The following is a 22,453-nucleotide window of genomic DNA, read 5'->3' on the forward strand; positions in this document are numbered from 1 at the left end:
CGAGGCCCAGGAGGTGAAGGAGTAGACCAGGGGTGGGCAAACTGTGGCCCTCCAGATGTCCATGGACTACAAGTCCCATGAGCCCCTGCCAGTGGGCAGGGGCCTCATGGGACATGTAGTCCATGGACATCTGGAGGGCCACTTGTAGTCCATGGCCACCGTTTGCCCACCCCTGGAGCAGACCATGGTTTGGAGAAACCAAGGGGGAAGAAGCAACTTCTCAACAAAAATAAACCACGTACAAAAGGTCCACACAGCCTCTTTATATTCTGTGGTCGTCTGTGCTTAAATTCAGCCTTCCTTCTTGCCCCAGCTCCTGGCTATCAGCTCCCACCACCCCCTCGGGGATATCCGGTACTGGATTCCATCCTTGGAGCCGAACACTCTGACCTGATTCTCTCCTTTCCCAGAGACCAGTTCGATGGTTTCCCCGCTGGCCGCGATCACCAGCTTGGCATTCTCCTGGATCCAACTGGGTTCCTTGGCGAAGGTTAACACGGCCACGTCGAAGCAGTCATGGAGGTCTTCCTGCCACCTCCCTAGCCTATCCCTCACCATCTTTAGGTTCTCCAGGGTCAGCGGCACGATCCCCGCGCGGAGACGCTCTAGGAACACGTACCAGCTCTTCACTTCGACATCGTATTGGGGGACGTCGTCTGCGGAGAGGAAGACGGAAATCTCGCAGGACCCTTGACCGGAGACGAATTCCACCACCCGTCCTTCGCACTCCACCAGCATTCGGGCATCTTGCTTCACGACACTGGGCTCCATCAGGAAGCCCTCCACGGCCCGGTCGAAGCAAGCCAAGGAAGGTGCCTCACCCGCTGAACCCCACAGGCACAGCTGGCTACGGGTCTTGAGGAGGTTGCCAAGGCTCAAGGGGTAGGATTGGGAGCAGAGGCGGGAGAGGTACTGCCTCCACTCGGCCGCATAGGTGTAATAGTGGGGCTTGCCTTGGCTGTGGAAGATCACAATCTCGCAGCCGCCTTTCCCGGAGATCCACTCTTTCAGCGTGTGATTGGCGGCGACGGTGAGCCGGGCGTTGTTTCGTATGCAGGGTGGCTCCAGGCTCAGCTTTTCCAAGGCAAGGTCCAGGCAGGAGAATAACTCTCCGCTACGCTTCGCCCTGTTCCGAAGGGACAGCAAGGCGGAGAAGCTGAGTTCTTCCATCTGGGAGGCCATGACTTCCGCTAAACACCTACGGAAGGCTCAGCTGCGTGGGTTCTGCCTGCACTAGGGGAGGGCGGGAGGCGGGCAGAGGGGAAGGGAAATAATTGTAGGGCGCTGCTTGTACACTGGGCTTCTCCTCTGTCCTGGGAGCAGTAGGGGGGCCTCGCTGCTTTGACGGCCCCCTGCAAAAAGATCTTGGGATGCGGTTTTGCTCAAGGCAGACGGTGCTGCCCCTGTCTCAGAGGCACGATGACAGGGGGCAAGAGAAGGGATTCTTGAAGTACGGAGGCCAAAGCTGTTTAAGAAAAAAAAAAGAGAGAAAGGAGAGGAGGTTGAGAGGGGACATGATAGCCCTCTTTAAGTATTTGAAAGGTTGTCACTTGGAGGAGGGCAGGATGCTGTTTCTGCTGGCTGCAGAGGAGAGGACACGCAGTAATGGGTTTAAACTTCAAGTACAACGATATAGGCTAGATATCAGGAAAAAGTTTTTCGCAGTCAGAGTAGTTCAGCAGTGGAATAGGCTGCCTAAGGAGGTGGTGAGCTCCCCCTCACTGGCAGTCTTCAAGCAAAGGTTGGATGCACATTTTTCTTGGATGCTTTAGGATGCTTAGGGCTGATCCTGCGTTGAGCAGGGGGTTGGACTAGATGGCCTGCATGGCCCCTTCCAACTCTATGATTCTAAGATTTAAAGACCTGCCCCTTGCACTGTGTCTAGAATTGTACAAGGCAATAAAGTATCCTTTCTCAGCTTTTTTTTTTTTACACTGGGAAACCCCTGAAATATTTTTCAGGGTTCAGGAAACCCCAGAGGTGGCAGAATATGGTTGGGAAGCACAGTTGGGCACCCACCCACCTGGGGACCCTTCCCGCCCCCTCCAGGCCCATCACTGGCCATTTTGGGAGGTGGGTTGGTATGAGCATATATGGTCATATCACCCGATAAATGTTTAACATATTTAAAAAAATATATTAAAAATGAATTCCCACCCATTCAGGAAACCTTTCCAGGATAATCAAGAAACCTCCGGGTTTCATGAAACTCTAGCCGAGAAAGCCTGAGGTACAGGACTGGGAGGGAAATTAGGCTGATCACAGGGCCAAACAGGAGGCCTTCTGATTCCCCCAAATGTCTTCTGCAGACGTGTCTAAATCATATGGCTCTCTTGAGAATAGGAGTTGGCTTTCTACCCGTCTCAAAGCGGGTTACAAACACCTTTCCCTTCCTCTCCCCACAACAGACACCCTGTGAGGGAGGAGAGGCTGGGAGAGCTCTGACAGAACTGCTCTGTGAGAACAGATCTAACAGGACGGTGACTAGCTCAAGGTCACCCAGTTGGGGAAATCAAACGCAGCTGCCCAGATCACAGGCTGTTGCTCTTAATTGTTAGACCAGCTGGCTCTTGGAATAGGGGTGCCAGCTCTGTGGAGCAGGAAAAGGAAATAGTGGGGGGGGGGAGCCCCAGTTGAGTGGGTGGAAGTGACAGCATGGGTGCAATAATAAGGAATTTCCCAAATATTTATGGCATTGACCATAGAGACTGGAGAAATGGGCTCCATCAGTCCCTGTCCTCAGGATTCGCCTCTGAATTGCTTCCCAAGACTGGGAGCAGAGAAGCAGGTATTGATGACATTTGTAAAAGGGAAACAAACTGATGAGCCTTCAGAGGAAAGTTCAAGGAGAAGGGAAACTGAGGCATTTCCTTGGGTTTACTCACGCCTAGTTGCTTGCAGATGAAGACCCAGGGAGAAAGTCAGACAACACACGGTGTTTAGACCCGTGCGGGACGATCGTGAATCAGCAGTTAAGGCATCTGTGGCTTTAAAACAGTCAGCATAATCTGCACATCATCCTGTGATACCCTGCCGCTTAGAGCATGCTCTGTCCCTTTACGGTGTACCCATTGATGACCACAAGGTGGCATTCATTTCAGGCTCACAAAGATCTGTGGGACTGAGAACAGGAAATACAGGCTTCTCGAGGTAGAAGAAGAAGAAGAGTTGGTTCTTATATGCCGCTTTTCTCTACCCGAAGGAGGCTCAGAGCGGCTTACAGTCGCCTTCCCATTCCTCTCCCCACAACAGACACCCTGTGAGGTGGGTGAGGCTGAGAGAGCACTGATATCACTGCCCGGTCAGAACAGTTTTATCAGTGCCATGACGAGCCCAAGGTCACCCAGCTGGTTGCATGTGGGGGAGTGCAGAATCGAACCCGGCATGCCAGATTAGAAGTCTGCACTCCTAACCACTACACCAAACTGGCTCTCTAGAATTGTACAAGGCATAACCGAGATTCCTCCCCTTTCGCTAATATACACACGCACAGGGGGCGGATATGCAAATAAGCATATTGGAAACAATTCCTCATCTTTTCGGGGAGATCCCACCCTTCCCAGATAGTTCAGCTGGTAGAAATGGTGCTAGATGGATTTTGGAGGCGAGATGCCCAAAAATCTGAAGGCAATAATTTTACCTAGGTGACATTAATCACAGTGACATTAATCTTTGCTATGAAGTGGAAGCAAATTAAAACTACAACAACAGAAAAGCACCGATTCCATGACGGGCTGGTGAATCTAAAAATGATTCAAAATGGAATTTCACAGGCATATAAAGTCAAATCAAATATTCATTTATTCTTCTAGCAGTCATTTCTCAGTGGAACCCAATCAGAACTGGTTCCTGGGTTACTCAGATCCCCACTTCCTCTGTCTTCTCCAGTGATTGTGAGGCTTCCAATATTTTCGAGTTGAAGCGTAGCCATTATCCCCTTGGCTCTCAGCTCATCAAATTTTGGAGTCCTTACTATGACGAACGGGGAACTGCGTAACCCGGGAACCCGTTCTGATTGTGTTCTAATGAGAATTGACTACTAGAAGAATAAATGTTTGATTTGACTATATATGCCTGTAGAATTCCATTTTGAATCATATTTGATATACAAGGAATTGACGGCTCTTTCGGGACGGGTGCAACCAAAAAGCCGACCAGCAAAACAAAGAGACTTCCAAATAAAAACCTGGCATGGTTCAAAGTTATGGGAAGAATTGAGCAGGTCACAAAATGAAATGAGAGTCCTGAATTTCAAAGAGGTTTTTATGGCTGGATAGACACGTTGGTTTTTATACCTGTAACATCAGGTGCCTGGTTTTATTTAAGACACATGGAAAGCTCAGGGGAAATAGGGAGATGGAAGTCTTCCGTTCTTAAATTCAAGCTATTAAGAGTGCTAAGTTGTAAATATTGAGCCTCTTGTGGTGCAGGGTAGCAAGGCGGCCGACATGCAGTCTGAAGCTCTGACCATGAGGCTGGGAGTTCGATCCCAGCAGCCGGCTCAAGGTCGACTCGACCTTCCATCCTTCTGAGGTCGGTAAAATGAGTACCCAGCTTGCTGGGGGGGGGGGGGAACGGTAATGACTGGGGAAGGAAATGGCAAAACCACCCTGTATTGAGTCTGCTAAGAAAAGACTAGAGGGCGTCACCCCAAGAGTCAAACATGACCCGGTGCTTGCACAGGGGAGACCTTTACCTTCTATATATATATTCCCACCCATGGAGCGCGCCAGACAATGAGGGCCCAGCCAGCAGCCAAGCCAGCCACAGGAACCCAGGCAGCTGCTGCACAACCTGTGGGGGCTGAGTCAATGTTGGAGGAACAGGTAAGCAGGAAGGGGGAGGGGGGAAGGGTGCGTGTGTTTGTTTGCTTGGGAGAGAGGTAGGCTGGAAAATCAACAGGCAACATGGGGAACAGGCATGAACAGGAAATGGGAGAAATGTGGGGGAGTCTCTCTCTGTGTGTGTTTGCGAGAGAGGGGGGAGGAATTTGGGAAACCAAAAGGTAAGGGGAGGGGGAAGGGAGTCTGTGTTTGTATGTTTATGTGTGTTTACGATGGAGGGAGGGGCCCAAACCAAGTAGCCCCAGAGCAGGTATCTCACTGGTTCTAAGCAGTGTTCTCCTTTCACAAAGTAAGCTGCTGTACCCTCCTTAGTATGAATAAAACAGCTTTGGCCTTTTATACAAGAAATGTCTCAGTCTGTTTTGCATCCTTCAGGAGAGCATTCCAGGTCCGTGACAACACCTTGAGAAAAACTTTATTGAACCTAAAGGTACCATTGGCAAGTATGACGCAGGGGTGCCTCAAGATGGAATTCCTGGACAAGGGAGAAACATTTGAAGAAGAGTTAGTTTATTTATTTATTTAGATTTCTCGACCGCCCATTTCTTTGCAGCTCGGGGCAGCTTACTATACGTTGGTTCTTATACGTCACTTTTCTTTACTAGGAGTCTCAAAGCGGCCTACAATCGCCTTCTCTTCCTCTCCCCATAACAGACACCCGGCGAGGGAGGTGAGAGAGAGCCCTGCTCGGTCAGAACAGTGCTATCAGGGCTGTGATGAGCCCAAGGTCACCCAGCGGGCTGCATGTGGAGAAGCAGAGAATCAAGCCCGGCTTGCAAGATTAGATGCTGGCGCTCCTGACCACCACGCCAACCTGGCTCTTGGTACTGAGCACTAAGACAAAGTCTCAAGACTCCTGCTGCAAACAACCTTTTATTTATTGATCCGCGTTTAGAAGCGGGCACAGCAAGTTTGTCAAAGGAAAACATTCCCACCTTCCTTCCCTTCCAGCTGTCTCCCTCACGCAGTCCAATCCCAAGCCTCTAAGGCAGGGGTAGTCAAACTGCGGCCCTCCAGATGTCCATGGACTACAATTCCCAGGAGCCCTTGCCAGCATTCGCCAGCGAATGCTGGCAAGGGCTCCTGGGAATTGTAATCCATGGACAACTGGAGGGCCGCAGTTTGACTACCCCTGCTCTAAGGCAAGGGAAGGCAGGGCAGTGTGATGCAAGAGTTCAAAGGTCAAGGTTCATGTAAGTGCGGAAGTTGCGCTCCCAAGTGTTGGCTTCTCGGCGCCGGGCCTCCCGTTTCGCCACCGTGGCGGCCCTTTCCTTCCGAGGCCGCTGGCCTTGGGGCTGCTCCACGGCGCTACGGTCGTGGGCGTCGAAGTGGGTCACCTTGGGCCTGAGGTCGCTGCGGAAGCCGAGGCCCTTCTGATCTCGCTTGAGGACGGTCTGGATGGGAAACTTGCGGCCGGCGCCCTCCGGCCCCAAGCCGGCCTCCTGGTCCCAGCCCCCCTTGACCATCAGCTGGAAGCCCACGTTGTTTTCGGGGATGTGGTAGCGTGTCGGCGGGAGGGGATCGCGCCGGTTGAAGAGGTGGGCGGTGGAGCGCTCGTGGAGGGCCACTGTGTCCTCGCTGTAATGAATCTGGCACACCGTGCAGTATTTTCTCAGAGGTGGCGTTTGCGAACTGCGGGGAAAGGAAGAGAAAAGGGTTGAGGATAAAGAGGGCCACGGCCTGGCTGAGAGGGAGGGAGAGTTGCTTATGTTCATGAACAGCATTTCTATAAGAAACCTCCAGGTTGAGAAATACTGCAGCTCTGATCCTCTGGACCAGGGGTAGTCAAACTGTGGCCCTCCAGATGTCCATGCACTACAATTCCCAGGAGCCCCCTGCCAGCAAATGCTGGCAGGGAGCTCCTGGGAATTGTAGTCCATGGACATCTGGAGGGCCGCAGTTTGACTACCCCTGCTCTGGACAATGCTCAGGGGACAAGGAGTATTTGGGCTGGATACTTCACATATTCAAAATATTCTGCACAGGTTCTTAGCTTCTTTTCCTTTGGGTTAATCTACACAGCCATATTTTTTTCTGCATGCCCAGGTAGCCCCACATCTAAGGATGCCCCTGCCTTGTCACAGGGTGGTCAATCAATATTTTACAGTCCTTCAGACCAAAATTCTGAATTCAGGAGTTGAAATTCCTGTTTTGCCCTGGAAGGTTTTCACTCCCTCCCCACCTTTGAGAAGGTAAAGGTATCCCCTGTGCAAGCACCGAGTCATGTCTGACCCTTGGGGTGACGCCCTCTAGCGTTTTCATGGCAGACTCAATGTGGTTTGTCAGTGCCTTCCTCAGTCATTACCGTTTTACCCCCCAGCAAGCTGGGTACTCATTTTACCGACCTCGGAAGGATGGAAGGTTGAGTCAACCTTGAACCGGCTGCTGGGGTCAAACTCCCAGCCTCATGGGCAGAGCTTTCAGACGGCTGCCTTACCACTCTGCGCCACAAGAGGCTCTTACCTTAGAGAAGACGACTGCTCAAACTCCCAGACCCAAGAAAACCTACCTGGAGGGCTCCTCCTTCACCCGAGGCCTTCCGTACTCCTGGAGAATTTCCACCACCTCCTGGTGACCTGCTTCTTCTGCCAAATCCTCAGCATCCCGGCCTTGAGTCTCGCACACCCCCACCCATGCAGCGCCTTGGCTCACGAGATACCTTACAGCCTCCGCCTGCCCAGCATAAGCGGCACACATTGTGGCCGTCCAATAAAAATCGTCCCTGTAGTTCACGTCGCACCCGTCCTTCTCCACCAACGCCCGCAGGGCCTTCAGATTCCCCTCTTGGGCAGCTTTCAAGAGCTGGTTTCCTTTGCGCGTGTCTGTCTGTGCAGGCGGGTTCTGGGTGCGAATGGCCTCCGCTGCCAGCCGGCGTGCAGAAGGCGCCTTGCGTTTCCTCCGTGAGGCTCTCCTGGGAGCGCTCGAGAGTAAGAGGCTCTCGTAGAAGCTGCGTGCCGCTTCGCCATCCGCGCTCCCTTCCCCCTGGCCAGGGACAGGCGCGACTCGGTGGCTTTTCTTCTGAACTCGCCCATCTCGCCAGAGATCCGATTCCTCCCGGGCACGAGTGAAAGCGATCAGCTGTGGGCCGCGGTTCATGGCGACGCAGAGCAGGGCTGGCTATGAAGTGGAAAGTGTAACTGCGGGCTTCTCAGCCTGTTAAGAGGTGGAGGGGGGGGAAGAGAGAGAGAGATTGACATCTGTGGACAGGGCTGTGAATAGGCAACTGGTTGGGTGCTTTAGGCTGGTCCTGCATTGAGCAGGGGGTTGGACTAGATGGCCTCTATGGCCATCCCTTCCAACTCTAGGATTCTATGGTTGCAGAAGTCAGCTTCCTAAAAATCTCAACTTTCTTAAAACAAACAAAAAAAAAAACCCTCCAAACAACTTTCTGCTCATTCTGGCTGCAAAGACAGGGTTTAGAAGGGGTGGCCAAAACTGTGGCTCTTCAGATATCCATGGATTACAATTCCCATGAGCTGCTGCCAGCATATCCTGGCGGGGTCTCATGGGAATTGTAGTCTGTGGACATCTGGAGAGCCAGTTTGGCCACCCCTGCCTTAAAGGAGAGGGACAACCCTTGCTGAAATCTCAAATGCCAGAGAAATGACTGAATTCGATCTCATTGATTCAGGACCACACATTGTCTCGTGCCATTCCCTACAGCAGGCAAAAGCAGAACGATACAAAATAAAAGGTATTGGGAAATACACAATTTAATAGATTAGCACTCCCCCTAGCCTTTTTTCTTGGTGCGTATTTATGAATCTGTGATTTTTTAAAAAAATCTTTTCTTCTTTGCGATGTCAATGCAAAATTGATTTGCACATAATTTATTCCGCTAAGAGGCAAAACAGAACCCCAGTCCTGTGAACCCCTGAAATCCACCTCTACCCCATTTTGGCTTCTGAGACTGCATCTCCATGATGCCACACTGATTCCCATCTTGCCGTGTACCCCTCCCGAAAATGAGGAGACCACCAACACACAGTCTGGAAACCCCACCACAGACTTTAAAGCTCATGTTAATTGTTTGGAACGTTTTTTGTTTGACAATTTCACCCCCCCCCCTCAGAATGGTCCCTGGTCACACCTGGAGAAAGGAGAAATACAATTTTTGGACAGAGGTCAACTGTAAGAGATAGAAGTTGGGAGCAAGGCAGAAAGTTTAAGACAAAGCCACTGGAAGTGAAGGGGACAGAATGAGACGGAGAGGGAAATCTTTGGAAAGAAAAAAAGAACTCAAAGCCTCCCCCACAGGCACTAGTGATCCAACGGGCTGCACTGTCCACAATCAAATTTCCAATGCCCTGTTCCTCCAAGAAGACTGAGGTAGCAGATTTCCCTAACTTCCATCTTCAAGCACTCTTCCTCAGACTAAGCTCACACCTTAAATAAATCTTTGTCGGTCTTAAAGGTGCTACTGGACTCTGATTTTACTGTACTGCTACAGACCAACACGGCTACCCATTTGATTCCATCTTCATAATAACCCTGTAAGGTAGGACAGCCAAAGATTGTCTGTCTAGCCCACCCTGAGTGGTGAGTGGAGGCCAAATCTCGCCAGCCCTCTCCTGCCCACCCGCACACAGCCTGCGGCCTGATACAAACAAACCCAGTTGCCAGGCAACGCCTTGATCCCCCTGGAGACCCCTTCCCGAGACACCCCCATGTTCCAAAATACCATAGAGAGCCAGGCATCGGCGATTCCAGAGCGACGACGAAAACAACCGCGCCGCCAACATCGGGAATTCCGTCCACGGAAGCGGCCAAGAAGGAGACCAGAATCCTTGTTCTTATTATCACTTCCGGTTTGAAAAACCTACAGGGTTTCCACTCTTCCGGTCGTAGCCCCCCCCCCCCCAGTCCTGACGCAAGCGGTCGTTTTCAACCGGAAGTGGAGAGCGCCTGCCTTGTTTTTCCTCAGTCTGGCTTCCAAACGTCACAGAGGCGCTTTTACGCATGTGCACGGAGCGTTGCCCGGTGACAGTCGGAAACGCTACGCATGCGCAACAGCCATCCCTGTCCTTAGCGGGGTTGGGGGCGCTTCGGAGCGTCTTGCCCCCACCTAGACGCACGGCTACTTCCCGAGTAAGTGAAGGAACAAACGTGGCCGTCCTTGCTCTGAGAGGCGTGAACGTAAAATACATTTAGGAGTCATTCGGGCTTCAAGTCAGGGGAAATGGCAGGGAGACTTCACGGAAGAAGAGATGCCAGGATTCCGCACGAGCGCCACGGACGCTAGAAACGTTGGGGGGGGGGGGGGGCAGGCAGGAGGCGCATGCGCACTTAGGCATCCGAGGCAGGGAGGTATTTGGTTTACTGTTGCCTCGTGCCCTTTCCCGCTTCTCCCAGCGGGCCGCGTTCTCGCGGTAACCGTTTCCTCAGTGACCGTTGGTCTGATTGGGATACGCGCGCTTTTTTCAATGGGGCGTTTTAATTAAAAACTGCGCCTGGTGGCACTGCGCCCTATACCTGAAAGATGATTTCCCCAAAGGACCCAAGTTATGTGTTCTTTTTTAAATATAATCAGGATGCGTTAGAAAGATGAACGCCTCTCCCTGCCCAAATCGTTGCACAAACATCAGAATTTTAAAAAAATGTTCAGAATTGCTTCCTCACAGAAAAGAGACACCCATCCTGTGAGCTTCGTTTGAAGTTGCTAACAAATCTCATAGCTGGCAATATATATCCATAAATCAAACTATTAAAAAAATCCCACTGGAGGGGGAAAAATCAATGTATCTGTAGATCGAAGAATAAAAACATCCACACCAGAGAAAAAAACAAAATTAAAGTTTTTTTTTTACGTTAATGTTAGGTAGAAGACAAAAAACCCCAACAAGTTGTTTGAAAAATTAAATATTCTGTACTTCAATGCCATTTGCTAAAAAGAAAAACATTCAAAAATTCATATTGAGAAAGGCTCCACAACCTCTACCCCTACCCCACCAGTGTTAAGATTGTCAGATCAATATCTGTTGAGGGTCCCCCCCCCAGGACCCTGGCCCAGCCTGGTGAAATGCTCTGCTGAAAAACATCAAGCCCCCTTGCAGTACCTTAAACCAGTTCCCCAGGGTCTGTAAAATAGAGCTGTTCCATAAGATTTATTGTCAAGGCCAAGGACCACCAGGAAATACTAGCCTTGCTACTGGAAATTGAAGATTTCCTGTATAAACTGGTTTTTGATGTTGTGATTTTAACTATTTGTTTCAACAGTTTTGTTACCTGCCCTGAGCTGCACAGGAAGGGCAGGTTAGAAAAATAAAGATTAATTTATTTTAGGTACATGGTTTGTGTGTATTCTGTATGAATTGTTCATCTTCATTTTATTTATTCCTCTTCACAGGAATGGGGAATTAACAGAGGAATCGAGTTATGACAGCCATGCCAAGGACTGGCAATGCAGACAGAATGAGCCGGCGAAGCAGTACCAGCATCAGGGATGGTAACTCACTGGGAAAGGGGAATCTTTTTCTATCTAGAGCACACCAAAATAGGGCTGTACCACCTTTTCTATTTCAAGAAATACAAAAGCCAATTTCACTCCACTGACCTGATTTAAAGGTTTTCCTGTGAAGCTTTCATGCTCCCAGAGTCTTGTTTAATGTAGAGGAGCACCCATGTTACGTCTGTTGCGGCAAAAAGAAACAGGAGTCTTGGAGTATCATAAAAACTAACAAGTTTTTCTTCTAGCATAAGCTTTTCTGGACTTAAAACAAAGAGGTCAGAAAATAAGACCTAGAATAAGACTTTTGTTGGTGCCAGCTAACTAAGGTTGCACGTGCCATTTAAATGGGATGGCAGGCATGTATAAGGATCATGTTGTAATTGGGCCTGAGTGAAATCAGTTCCTTTGGGTGTCTGTACAAGCACTGTCAGGAATGAGAATGGTGGAAAAGACGGTCCAGAGAGAAGAGCCAGTAGCAATGACTGCACTTAAAAACTACAGTTGTGAGGTGGGCTTCTGCTTGGAAAAGCCTTGTCACTGTCAAGCCTAAAATCTTCGAGTAAATGCACAAAAGCCAAGATATCAAAAATTCCAATAATCCAAAATAAGTCAGGCGAGAAAACATCTGGATGAAGCAAAGAGAAAAGTTTATTTTGCGCAAAATAGGGAGATCAGGACAGCACAGCAAAGGTGGTTGAAACCGTGACCTCCGACCTCCCAGGGCCGGAGAAAAGGTTTTAATACTTTGCATTCCCATACTTCTACAGTATCCAGTATTGATTGGGACATTCGCGGATACAAAATATTTAGGACAGTATTGGGTTGGTCAGGTACCAGATCCACTGTTTGGATTTCGGTAGGTCAATAGAACTCTCACTCTGGTGTTAGGGGTGGGTGTCATAACATCATTTGCATGGGAATTGCCCTTTCAGTTTGTAACAATTACGATATGAAAGAACAGTGATTAGTCTCCCAAGAACCTAATTGGCTTCTTTGGATTAGTGCTACCGGATTCCATGAGGCACGCAGTGTACGTGCTGTCTCCGCTTACCCACAATGGCACCTCTTCACCTCCTGGGTGAACTTTGGTCATCCTGGACTCGAATCCATGCTAGTTACGATTCAGCTTAACAACTATACAAATCAGGGGCAATTAGTATTCTTACAAACTGTGGATCTAACAGGAAATAATCCTGCAAATTCTACAAGGCTAACTTGTCTGAAATATTTTCTCTCAGGCCTACCATACCCTTTTGTCAGGCCACCTGCTTTGGTGGTGGTGGGTGGGAAGAGGCACTCAGGAGAGGGGGAAATGTGCTGTTTTACCGCATCTTCTCAGCTCCACACCGTTTCAGTCCCAGTGATGGCAGCAGATGATTGTCCTTTGTTTCTTCTCCTCTGTGTTCTACAAGTTGTGAGTCACATGCCTTCCTTCTCCCATCTACTTACAATCTTTTTTTTAAAACGAGAGCACCAAATTGTAGGGGACCACTGTTTTGGAAGTCAGTCCTTGCAAAGCCAAGTCCCATGCTCATTGTTTAGCGCAGTTGTTCTCAGCCTTCCTAATGTCGCGACCCTTTAATACAGTTCATGTTGTGGTGACCCCCAACCATAAAATTAGGCCAGTGTTCTTTCACAGAAATTAAACCGAAACTGACCAATGGCGTGAAGATCCACTGTTCATGATTGGTTATAAATTGTATGTAAACTGTATATAAAATGGCAGGTGCCTTCAGGAGGAGCGGCAACAGTGCCCCCCTGCCAAGCTGCTAGCCCTGCCGTGACCCCTGTGAAAGGGTCATTCAACCCCCAAAGGGGTCCTGACTCCCAGGTTGAGAACCACTGGTTTAAGCGAGTCCGTTAAGCCATCCCAGCCAGCTGCAGTTAAATTGCTAGTCCTCCTGATCCTGCTTCAAGCCAGAGGGCAGGTGCACTACTACATTCCGCTGCTGGTTTTGGTGGAGATCAACCTAGCTCCACCATTTCTCCCATTTCTATCCCACCTTTCTTCCATTACGGAGTCTACCCAGGAGCACACAAAGGGGCTCCCAGGAGGTTTCCCCGCCAAGCACTGAGGGACCCAGACATGCCTCACTTCATCCGACCCTCCCTGGAGCCCAGTAGGACACCGGCTCTTCCAGAGAGGTTTCCAGGTGGGCAGCTGCGTTGGTCTGAAGCACCAAGGCATAGTCCGGGTCCAGTGGCGTCTTGAATACCAACAATGTTTTATTCAAGATAATAATGGCAAGAATATCTTGAATACAATTGTGTTGGTCTTTGAGATGCCAATGGACTCCAACATTCTTCACCAACTCTTCCAGATACTAGCAGGTACTCTGTGACACTCCAGAGAGCAACCAGAGTGTTCACTGCAGAGGGGGGGGGGGGGGGAGAATGCATTTTCCAAGCAAGTGAAGGCAGCTTCGGGGAGGTTAGGCTCCTGGAATCGCATGCTTTCCCCCCCAAGTCTCCCGGGGGCCTGATCCAGGGAGGTTGCGGGTGAGCTCATTCAGCGGCACCCCGTCTCCACTAGCTGCACCCAACTGCCCTGACGGGAATGCTCCACCTGCAGATTAGGGGGTTGGACTAGATGGCCTGTATGGCCCCTTCCAATGCTACCATTCTATGATTCTGTAACAGGCACCTCAAAGCTCAGGCTGACCCCAGTGACACAGGCCAAGGGATGCCATGGTTATGGGACACGGCTGCCCCTTCTCCCAATCGCCATCTCGTATACGAGGACCCAGTAGGCACACAATATGTTAGGCAACTTCCCTCTCTCTGAGCAGGGGGAGGCTCCCAGGGCGAGGCACCCTGAACCTAACAAGCAGGACAAAAAACGGGTCTCAATCAGGACGGGGATTTGGGGGAAGGTATCCTTTCAGAGGCTTGCTTAAAAACGGGCTTTCTGCGCGTGTCCCAAAAGTTCCCCTTCCCCCTTTTATTCCATGCCCCCCCACCCCGATCCCTGGCGCCATTCCCTCTTTGGGGTCCCTGCCGCCTCCTTAACTCCTCTGTTCCTCCTGGAAAGCAGTTCGCTTCCTCGCTCCTTTCTCTCCCCCCGTGGTCGCAACCAGCCCCCACGGAGTCCTCGGCGGGCCATACGAAGCACGTCCCCTTTTCTCGGCCTGATCCCTCCTAAGCCCCTCTAAGAGGGGGGGGGCTCCCCAGGCGGAGCAGGATGGCTCCCTCCCGCCCCCTATTCTGCCGCCCCTGTTTATGGGGGTAATCCCAGTCGGCTCTTCGCTTTGCCTCCCGCCCAGACTCGTAACAATTTAGCGCGAGTGACACCCTGCGCGGCCCTCCACCATCCCTTTCCCGCCGAGATCCCCACCAAGGGGGGCTGACCCGAGTGGCGCCTGGCCCACCAAGCCCGCATCCCTGCTCAGTGGCGGATGGGCTTCGCTCGGTCGTTCCGGGGGCTCGATCTTCCTCACTCCGAATCGCGCTTCGGAACACGTTTACTGGGGAGCGGTGATTTCTCACCGGGTGGACCCGAGAGGAGCGATGGGTAGGAAGTTGTCACCGAGGGGCCGTCTCGCGTCGCCTGGGATTTGTAGTTTTACCGACGCTCCTTGCAAAGGGTTTGGAGGGCGTCTGGACTACAACTCCCGGCGTGCCGCGCAGTCCCCCGTGCGCGTTGGGCCATTTCCCCTTGCCCGTTGCACTGTAGGATTGGTAGTTCTTTGCTTGTTTGCCCCCTCTTTCCATATCCTGAAGCGCCGCGATCCCGTGGTGCCCTTTTCGTTTCGGGAGAGAGGCGCGTGCGCGGTCGCAACCGGCGGAGGCCTTAGCGGTCCCGAGCCTGTTTGCATCCCCTGTTCCTCTCCTTGAGGCGATTGAGCCCCCTGGGGTGAGTTACTAGGGCATAAACCGAGGGAGCCGGTCAGCGGGAAGTAGGAGGGTTTCTCGGCAATGGCGCTTCCGCGACAAGGTTGTGGAAGGGGGTATGGGGCCCTGTTTCCGTGCACAAAAGTAGGAAAGGGAGAGCCGTGTCCCCACACTTCTGTGGACGGAGACGGGGTGTGGATATACTCTGTGATGCAGATTATTTTAGTATTAACGGACTGGGAGAATGGCCATTCGAGTATAGTGGAAGGGGTATGGGACTTGCTTCTACCGATGGTTTACCTGTAGGCACGCAGTAGTTTGGATTTCCACCCACCCTCTTTTTTAATCGCTGGAAGAGCACGACATCGCTATACCAGTAGGCGTACTTGGAAATATAATGCAGAATCCTTCTTGATTGCATTAGGAGAAAAAACAATGCAGAATGCTTCTGGGTTACATTGGGAGAACAGACATCATGGAAGGGGTGTGTGAGTTGAATGGATGCTGATTCTCCTCTCTGTTTCTAGAGGACGGGAAGATGAGTAGCTCCGAGGAAGTATCGTGGATTTCTTGGTTTTGTGGCTTGCGTGGCAATGAGTTCTTCTGCGAGGTGAGTCGGGCACGAGGGCTCCCCGAAAGCATCAGCGGTTTTTGCTGCTGATGGGTTGGTAAAGTCTGTCGCCTGAATGATGAGGTTACTGAGATTATGCCATGTGGGTGGGTCATTGAGGGGTGGGTTTACTGAATGGCTTGTTAAGAGCTGTTGGCATTTGTAGGAAGTTAGCGACCTGATTGAACTTTTGGGGAGCAAGTGGGTTGAGTATGTCTGAGAACTGAGTAAGGCTAGCTTGGTCGATGGCTGATTCCCATATTTTGTATCTCGGTTCTAGGTGGACGAAGATTACATTCAAGACAAATTCAATCTAACTGGTCTCAATGAGCAAGTTCCCCATTATCGCCAGGCCTTGGATATGATACTGGATTTGGAACCAGGTGAGAGGTCAGCGTAGAATCATGGAGTTGGAAGGGCTATACAGGCCATCTAGCCCAATCCTCTGCTCAATGCAGGATTAGCCTAAAATCTCTGTGATAAGTATCTGTCCACCCTCTTCTTGTAGACTGCCAGTGAGGGGGAGCTGACCACCTCCTCAGGCAGCCTATTCCACTGCTGAACTACTCTGACTGTGAATTTTTTTTCTTGATATCTAGCCGGTACCATTCTACAGGTAGTTTACTGCGGGTCCTATCCTCTGCTGCCAACAGAAATAGTTCCCTGCCCTCTTCCAAGTGACAAATTCTTTCAAATACTTGGAGACTAATCATGTCCCCTCTCAACCTCCTCTTCCCCAGCCTGAACATTCCCAAGTCCCTCAGCCTTTCCTCATAGGGCTTGGTCATCAGGCCCCAGCTCATCCTCATCACTCTCCTCTGTACCCTCTCTATTTTGTCCACATCATTTTTGAAGTGAGTCCTCCAGAACTGCAAACAGGACTCCAGGTGCGGTCTGACCAATATGTTATATAATGGGACTATGACTTCTTTCAGTGTGATATCTCTGTTGATACAGTCCAAGACTGCATTCAACTTTTTTACCACTTCATCACACTGTCTGCTCATATTTAGCTTACAATCCTCAAGTGCCCCAAAATCTTGTTCACACACAAACTGCTACCCAGAAGTATATCACCCATCCAGTATGCATGTTTCTCATTTTTGTAACCTAGATGTAGAACTCTGCACTTATCCTTACTGAATTGCATCACATTTGCTCCCTTTGCTCAGATCTCATTGAACTCTCTGTCTTCTGGGGTGTTTGTTGCTCCTCCCTATTTGGTGTCATCTGCAAATTTAATGTCTAGTCCCCCCAGCCCCTCATCCAGATCATTGATAAAAATGTTGAAAAGTACTAGTCCCAGCACTGAGCCCTATAGCATTCAAGTGCTCGCCTCCCTCCAGTCCAATGAAACACCTTTGACAACTATTCTTTGGGTTTTCTAACCAGTTCTCTTTCCACCTAACCTTCTGAAAATCCAGTCTGCACTCCTCCAGTTTCCCCATCAACATCAGGGGGAATGATGTCAAAGGCCTTACTGAAAACATTTCAACATCAACTGAGTTTCCGTGTTTTAGTAAGCCCGTCCCTTGGTCAAAGAAGGAAACCATGCTGGTCTGGCAAGTCCTCTTGGAGATAGATCCGTGCTGACTTCCCTGGATAATCAAGTTGTCCTTCAGATGTTTGCAGATTGCCCCCTTTAGTATCTGCTCCATTATCTTTCCTGCAACAGAGGTCAGACTCACTGGCCTGGCCTCTCCTCCCTTTTTTGAAGATTGGGAATAGCATTCGCTCTCCTCCAGTCCTCTAAGAGGTCTTGCAGATGTTGGACAAAGGTTTTGCAAGCTCTCCAGAAGGTTCTTTGAGCACTTGAGTGCACACCATCCGACCCAGGGGATTTTAACTCATCCAGTGTAGCCGGGTGTAGCCCGCTTCCAACCCCCCTTCTCAACAACCTCTTTGTCCGTGTTAGCCCTCCACCCAGATACTATACCTTGCCTACTACTATCTTAGATGTATTCACATTCTTCCAGGAAAAAAAACATAGGCAGCATAGGTACTGAGTGTTTCCGCATTTCTCTTTCCAACAGCGTTTCTCCCTCTTCACCCATCAGTGGGCCTATTGCCTTGTTTATCTTACGTTTGCTCCTCACATACAGTGGGCTTCCCTGGCCAGTCTCAGCTCATTCTCAGCTTTGGCCTCTCTGATGGCTGACCTACAGTGCCTAGTAACCTGCTGATACTCTCCTTTAGTGGCCTGACCTTCCCTCCATTTCTTGAATATTTCCCTTTTCTTCCTTAGCTCCTCCTGAACTTTTCTATTCATTTAAGTAGACTTGTTTCCCTCTTGCTGGGATAGTCATGGCTTGAGCATGCAACAGCTCTTGTTTAAGGAGAGCCTGCCTTTCACTTGCTCCTTTCGCTGACAGAGCCTCAGCCTCTATATGCCTTGCTGTTGGCTGCCCAGAGGAACTGGTTGGCCATTGTGTGGGGCAGGATGCTGGACTAGATGGACTATTGGTCCGACCCAGCAAGTCTCTTATGTTCATACCTCTGAGATTCTGGGATGTTTTCTCCTGCCTTCCCTTCTTCTGTTCCCTTAAGTGATGTTCAGATGCTTTCACCAGTGTTCCTTTTTGAGCACTATTGTTTTGGTTAAAGAATCTTAACTTTCTGCATGCCCATGAAGTTTCCATGAATATGTAGAGACCTTATCTGCAAGTGGTTTGGATTTGCTGGTTTACTATCCTTATCCATGGTTCCTGTTCCATGGGTCCTCTATATATTTGTGAAACAGCCTGGGGGGTGGAATGTGTCCGGCTGTCCAAGTTGGAATAGCTGGCTGCACCCTGATTGGCCCTGCCCCTGCAGCTCCTGCCCTCTGTCCCTGGACTCTAGCCTCTTTGCTCTCAGACGCGCCTCAGTGCCTGGAGCCAGCAGCAGGTAAGGGGAGAGGGCCCTGGGCAAAGGGTCATGGTGGAGGGCCTGCTAATGAGGGCTCCCCGGCCTGCTGACTGCCTGCTAAGGAGCTCTGTCCTGGGCCTGCTAATGAGCTCCCCAGCCCCTGCCTGCCCCATTTGATCTGGCTGCGAGCTGCGGCCGAAAGCCACCTTCTTAGGAACGGGCTTTGAAGCTAGTTATATATAAAGGATGATAGTTGAGAATTCCCCAAAAATGTAGGAATTATATACATTATTATGGACTTGGAACACTGTGTTGGAAACTCTACATGTCTCAGCAAAACAATTTTTCTAAGTGTCGGGGTATGCAAGATTGAGATGGATATATTCTTTGGTGTGCCCTGTAAAAACATTCATGATATTTGTTTCTTAAAACCTCCATGAATCTTGCTGTCACTGATGCATTACAGAATGCAAATAAAATCTGGAAAGCGAAGAAGGCAGCGCAAGATAGAAATATTGTTAGCTTTATACTTGCACAATATGGTGTTCTTGAGGTATAATTTGTCTTAGAGGTTGTTAATATCAATATTGCTTCAGTGATGGATTGAGGAATGATGTGGGGACCTCTTATTGTCACTGTATCTGTGGCATCCTCCTGTCCCCGTATGGTTCTACCTTCCTTGACTGTCTTCCTCTTCTCTTGAAGATGAGGAGCTTGAGGACAACCCTAACCAGAGTGACTTGATTGAACAGGCAGCTGAGATGCTGTATGGGCTCATCCACGCCCGCTATATCCTCACAAACCGCGGCATTGCCCAGATGGTATGTGGATTTATTTCTTAACACATTTAGATCCTGCTTTTCCTTTGTGGCTTAAGGTGTCTTACAAAACAAAATTAAAACCATTGTAGCTTGGATCATGGACCTGGTTCTGCATATACTTATCTCGGGGCACTGCCCTAAAGCAGGGGTAGTCAACCTGTGGTCCTCCCGATGTTCATGGACTACAATTCCCATGAACCCCTGCCGGCAAATGCTGGCAGGGGCTCATGGGAATTGTAGTCCATGAACATCGGGAGGACCACAGGTTGACTACCCCTGCCCTAGAGTTTACTTCCAAGGATTTTCAAAGTGGATATTGCAAGGGGACCTCCTGCACAGCACCTGGAGAGAAATGCATGCAGAACAAACATAGGATCCAAAATGCTTGCAGCTTATTCCCTATTAAAATCCCTAATCAATGAAATGGCATTGCAGTACCTCCGCAAAAACATCTGGAGTGGGCACCCCGTTGACCTTGGGGAGCCCATTCCATAAGGTGGGAACCATTATGGGAAAAGCACAGGCCATGTTCAATGCCAAGCATGCCACCTGAAGTGAGGGGGACGGCCTCTAGGTGACAACCTGAACACTAGTTGACGTGTGGGGTCATATGGGGAGAGATGGTACTTTATGCTGCCTAAAGGTCCTTGGAAGAAGGGTAGGAGAAAATCAGACAGTATTTGTGGTGACCATTGGGTGAATCTTTATGGGTTGTGCCCAGAGGCAGCCACTCAAAGATCAGAGCCAACGAGGCTCCTATGACATCAAAGTAATAACTGACGTAATTAACTCATGGTAACTCAGCTCTGGCACTCCTGAAATATCTCCCTGGTGATCAACTGAATGAACCAATCCTAGCTTGTAATTCCCCATAAAGTCCCTCCATTGTTGACCTTTTGTTCCTTTTATTCCTAGCTGGAGAAATATCAGCAAGGAGACTTTGGCTACTGCCCTCGAGTTTATTGTGAGAACCAGCCCATGTTGCCTATTGGTAAGTATGGGAAGGACAGGAAACCTGGGCAGAGTCTGCACTTACTTTCTTTATTCCATTGTCAATCCTGTTGAATTCAGATCGATTTGAACTCTTCTTCCTCTCCCCCCCTCCCCCCATTGAAACAGGAAAGTCTTCTGCACGTGGTTAGGGAGGCTCAGAAGGTGGGGGGAGGCAAGCCTCTTTTTTTCTTTTCTTGAAAGGGAGGGGGGGGGAGGAGCCAGGCAGGGAGCCTCTTTCTTTTCTGGGAGGAGAGAGGGAGAGGATCGAAAAGGCAGAGGAGGGAGGAAAAATCCAGGACCGACAGAAGTTGAGAGAAATTAGGGGCTTCTCCTTCAAGGCAAGTGTGTCACATGACCAGGTGTGGCCTATCAGAGGTTCTCTACCAATGAGCTTTCTTTCCCAAATGAATATTGAGGATTTTCAGCACTCTGAGATATTGCACACTAAAGGTAGAGTCACTCCGAATCAATCCTTCTTGCTGCAGAAGGAAAATTAAAATCGCCCCAAATCCGAACGGAAATCGCATTCTGTGTAGAGGGCAGGGACTGAATCGATCTGGGGCTGGAATAAAAGCTCCGTGCAGTTTACACCCTGGAGTGGAGCTGAAGTTGGGAGACCACGTAGTAGAATTCTTCAGGAAAGACTTACTAAGGTAGAGAGGATCTAGGTAGGAAGAGGAATGATAGGAGTCTAGGGGTTCTCAGGTAGGAGAATAAAATGCGGAGCTGTAAACATGGTTGCATGTTCTCTAGGCCTGAACTATTTCAGGCTTATCCTTTTGAATTCCATTATTTATAAAGGAGATTAGTGCTAGGAACCATATTGAACACGTTCATCCCAGAAGCTCTGGCGGCCTAATTTCTGAACTTTGCCTCCTCTTTTCTTCCCACTTAGGCTTGTCTGATATTCCTGGGGAAGCCATGGTCAAACTGTACTGCCCCAAATGCATGGATGTCTACACCCCCAAATCTTCCCGCCACCATCATACGGATGGGGCCTATTTTGGGACGGGCTTCCCCCACATGCTGTTCATGGTGCACCCCGAGTACCGGCCAAAACGGCCAGCCAACCAGTTTGTGCCCAGGTAAGATGGCTTTGATCCGACGGAGTGAATGCAAACATTGGTTAAAGGAAGAAGCTGGAGTGGGCCCCTATAGCTTCACTGAAAGGCAAAGAATTCAGGCTTCGTAGCCTCAGAAGTGAAGTCCTGTTTCATTTCTAGAACGGAAATGACCAGCTGGAGACCTGCCTGTATCTATTCCCCCCCACACATCTGGCAACTTAGAGGGCACCTGGCCCAGAAGCAGTGCATGGCTACTTTAGGTTGGTCAGGAAATGCCACAGACCTGTGTTAAGATTCTTACTTTTTCATAAAGCTCTCTGGGTGATCTCCAGCCAGTCTGGCTTTCTCTACCTTAACCCACATGTTGTGAGGATAAAATTGAGAGAGGGGAGCCACGGACTCTGTTCTGAGTGCCTTGAAGAATGCAGTCTGTCTTATAGGCTGCCTGTAAATTGCCCTTCAGCCTTTCCAGTGCTGGAACGGCAAAGGCATTGTTGTGAGCAAAGCTTTATTCTCTGTCTCTCACCTCCAGTTTAACCTGTCTTGCTTTCTGTTTCAGGCTTTATGGCTTCAAGATCCATCCCATGGCTTACCAGTTACAACTTCAGGCTGCCAGCAATTTCAAGAGCCCAGTCAAAACTATCCGTTGATCTTCTCCGTCCAGGTGCCCAGGGTCTTCCCCTGTCAACTCCCTTTACCCCCCACCCCCAGTCAGGGCTGCTCATACTTTAATTTTGGTGACATCCCCTGAGGTCCGTGCTTTCAGTCACCCTCCAGCCTGATTTTTAGTCTTACTCTGGTGTGTGGTTTAAATTAATAATAATCAATTTCTGTTAATTCCCAGAAACAGACTGTGACAGACATATTCAATAACCACCTTGAATGTCATGATTTTGTGGGGCTTTTTTTTCCTTTTTAAAAAATAAAATGAACTGAAAAACAACACGGATGAAAAGCAATTTTCTTTCCTCCCCTCTTGTTTGGTGAGGGATGGC

At 49.7% G+C, this 22,453-nt stretch overlaps 3 protein-coding genes across 5 annotated transcripts; 1 reads left to right on the top strand and 2 right to left on the bottom strand.

Annotated features, from left to right (window-relative positions):
* Nucleotides 1-197: 197 nt before the first annotated feature.
* On the bottom strand, nt 198-2,961 carry LOC143834384 (uncharacterized). The gene is made up of 2 exons (XM_077331195.1): nt 2,886-2,961; nt 198-1,465 (listed from the first exon to the last, which is right to left on the bottom strand). Exon 2 carries the CDS (start codon nt 1,180-1,182, stop codon nt 292-294), a length of 891 nt encoding a protein of 296 aa, XP_077187310.1. The 5' UTR covers nt 1,183-1,465; nt 2,886-2,961; the 3' UTR covers nt 198-291.
* A 2,743-nt stretch (nt 2,962-5,704) lies between these two features.
* Nucleotides 5,705-9,693, bottom strand: GPANK1 (G-patch domain and ankyrin repeats 1). 2 transcript variants are annotated; one of them, XM_077331157.1, is made up of 4 exons: nt 9,526-9,693; nt 7,354-7,997; nt 5,987-6,476; nt 5,705-5,832 (listed from the first exon to the last, which is right to left on the bottom strand). In XM_077331157.1, exons 2-3 carry the CDS (start codon nt 7,938-7,940, stop codon nt 6,020-6,022), a joined length of 1,044 nt encoding a protein of 347 aa, XP_077187272.1. In that variant the 5' UTR covers nt 7,941-7,997; nt 9,526-9,693; the 3' UTR covers nt 5,705-5,832; nt 5,987-6,019. The 2 variants fall into 2 exon arrangements, with proteins under 2 accessions (XP_077187272.1, XP_077187273.1); XM_077331158.1 differs by lacking the exons at nt 5,705-5,832; nt 9,526-9,693 and adding an exon at nt 9,376-9,457 and having other exon boundaries at nt 5,922-6,476.
* Nucleotides 9,694-9,800: 107 nt separating this feature from the next.
* CSNK2B (casein kinase 2 beta) lies at nt 9,801-22,401 on the top strand. 2 transcript variants are annotated; one of them, XM_077331225.1, is made up of 8 exons: nt 9,801-9,932; nt 11,191-11,289; nt 15,651-15,733; nt 16,014-16,116; nt 19,286-19,401; nt 20,317-20,392; nt 21,290-21,479; nt 22,018-22,401. In XM_077331225.1, the coding sequence occupies exons 2-8, from the start codon at nt 11,220-11,222 to the stop codon at nt 22,106-22,108; spliced, it is 729 nt and encodes a 242-aa protein (XP_077187340.1). In that variant the 5' UTR covers nt 9,801-9,932; nt 11,191-11,219; the 3' UTR covers nt 22,109-22,401. The 2 variants fall into 2 exon arrangements, with proteins under 2 accessions (XP_077187340.1, XP_077187341.1); XM_077331226.1 differs by lacking the exons at nt 9,801-9,932; nt 11,191-11,289 and adding an exon at nt 14,959-15,145.
* Nucleotides 22,402-22,453: the final 52 nt, after the last annotated feature.

This window comes from Paroedura picta, chromosome 3 (assembly GCF_049243985.1).
Source record: "Paroedura picta isolate Pp20150507F chromosome 3, Ppicta_v3.0, whole genome shotgun sequence".
Classification (NCBI taxonomy): Eukaryota; Metazoa; Chordata; class Lepidosauria; order Squamata; family Gekkonidae; genus Paroedura; species Paroedura picta.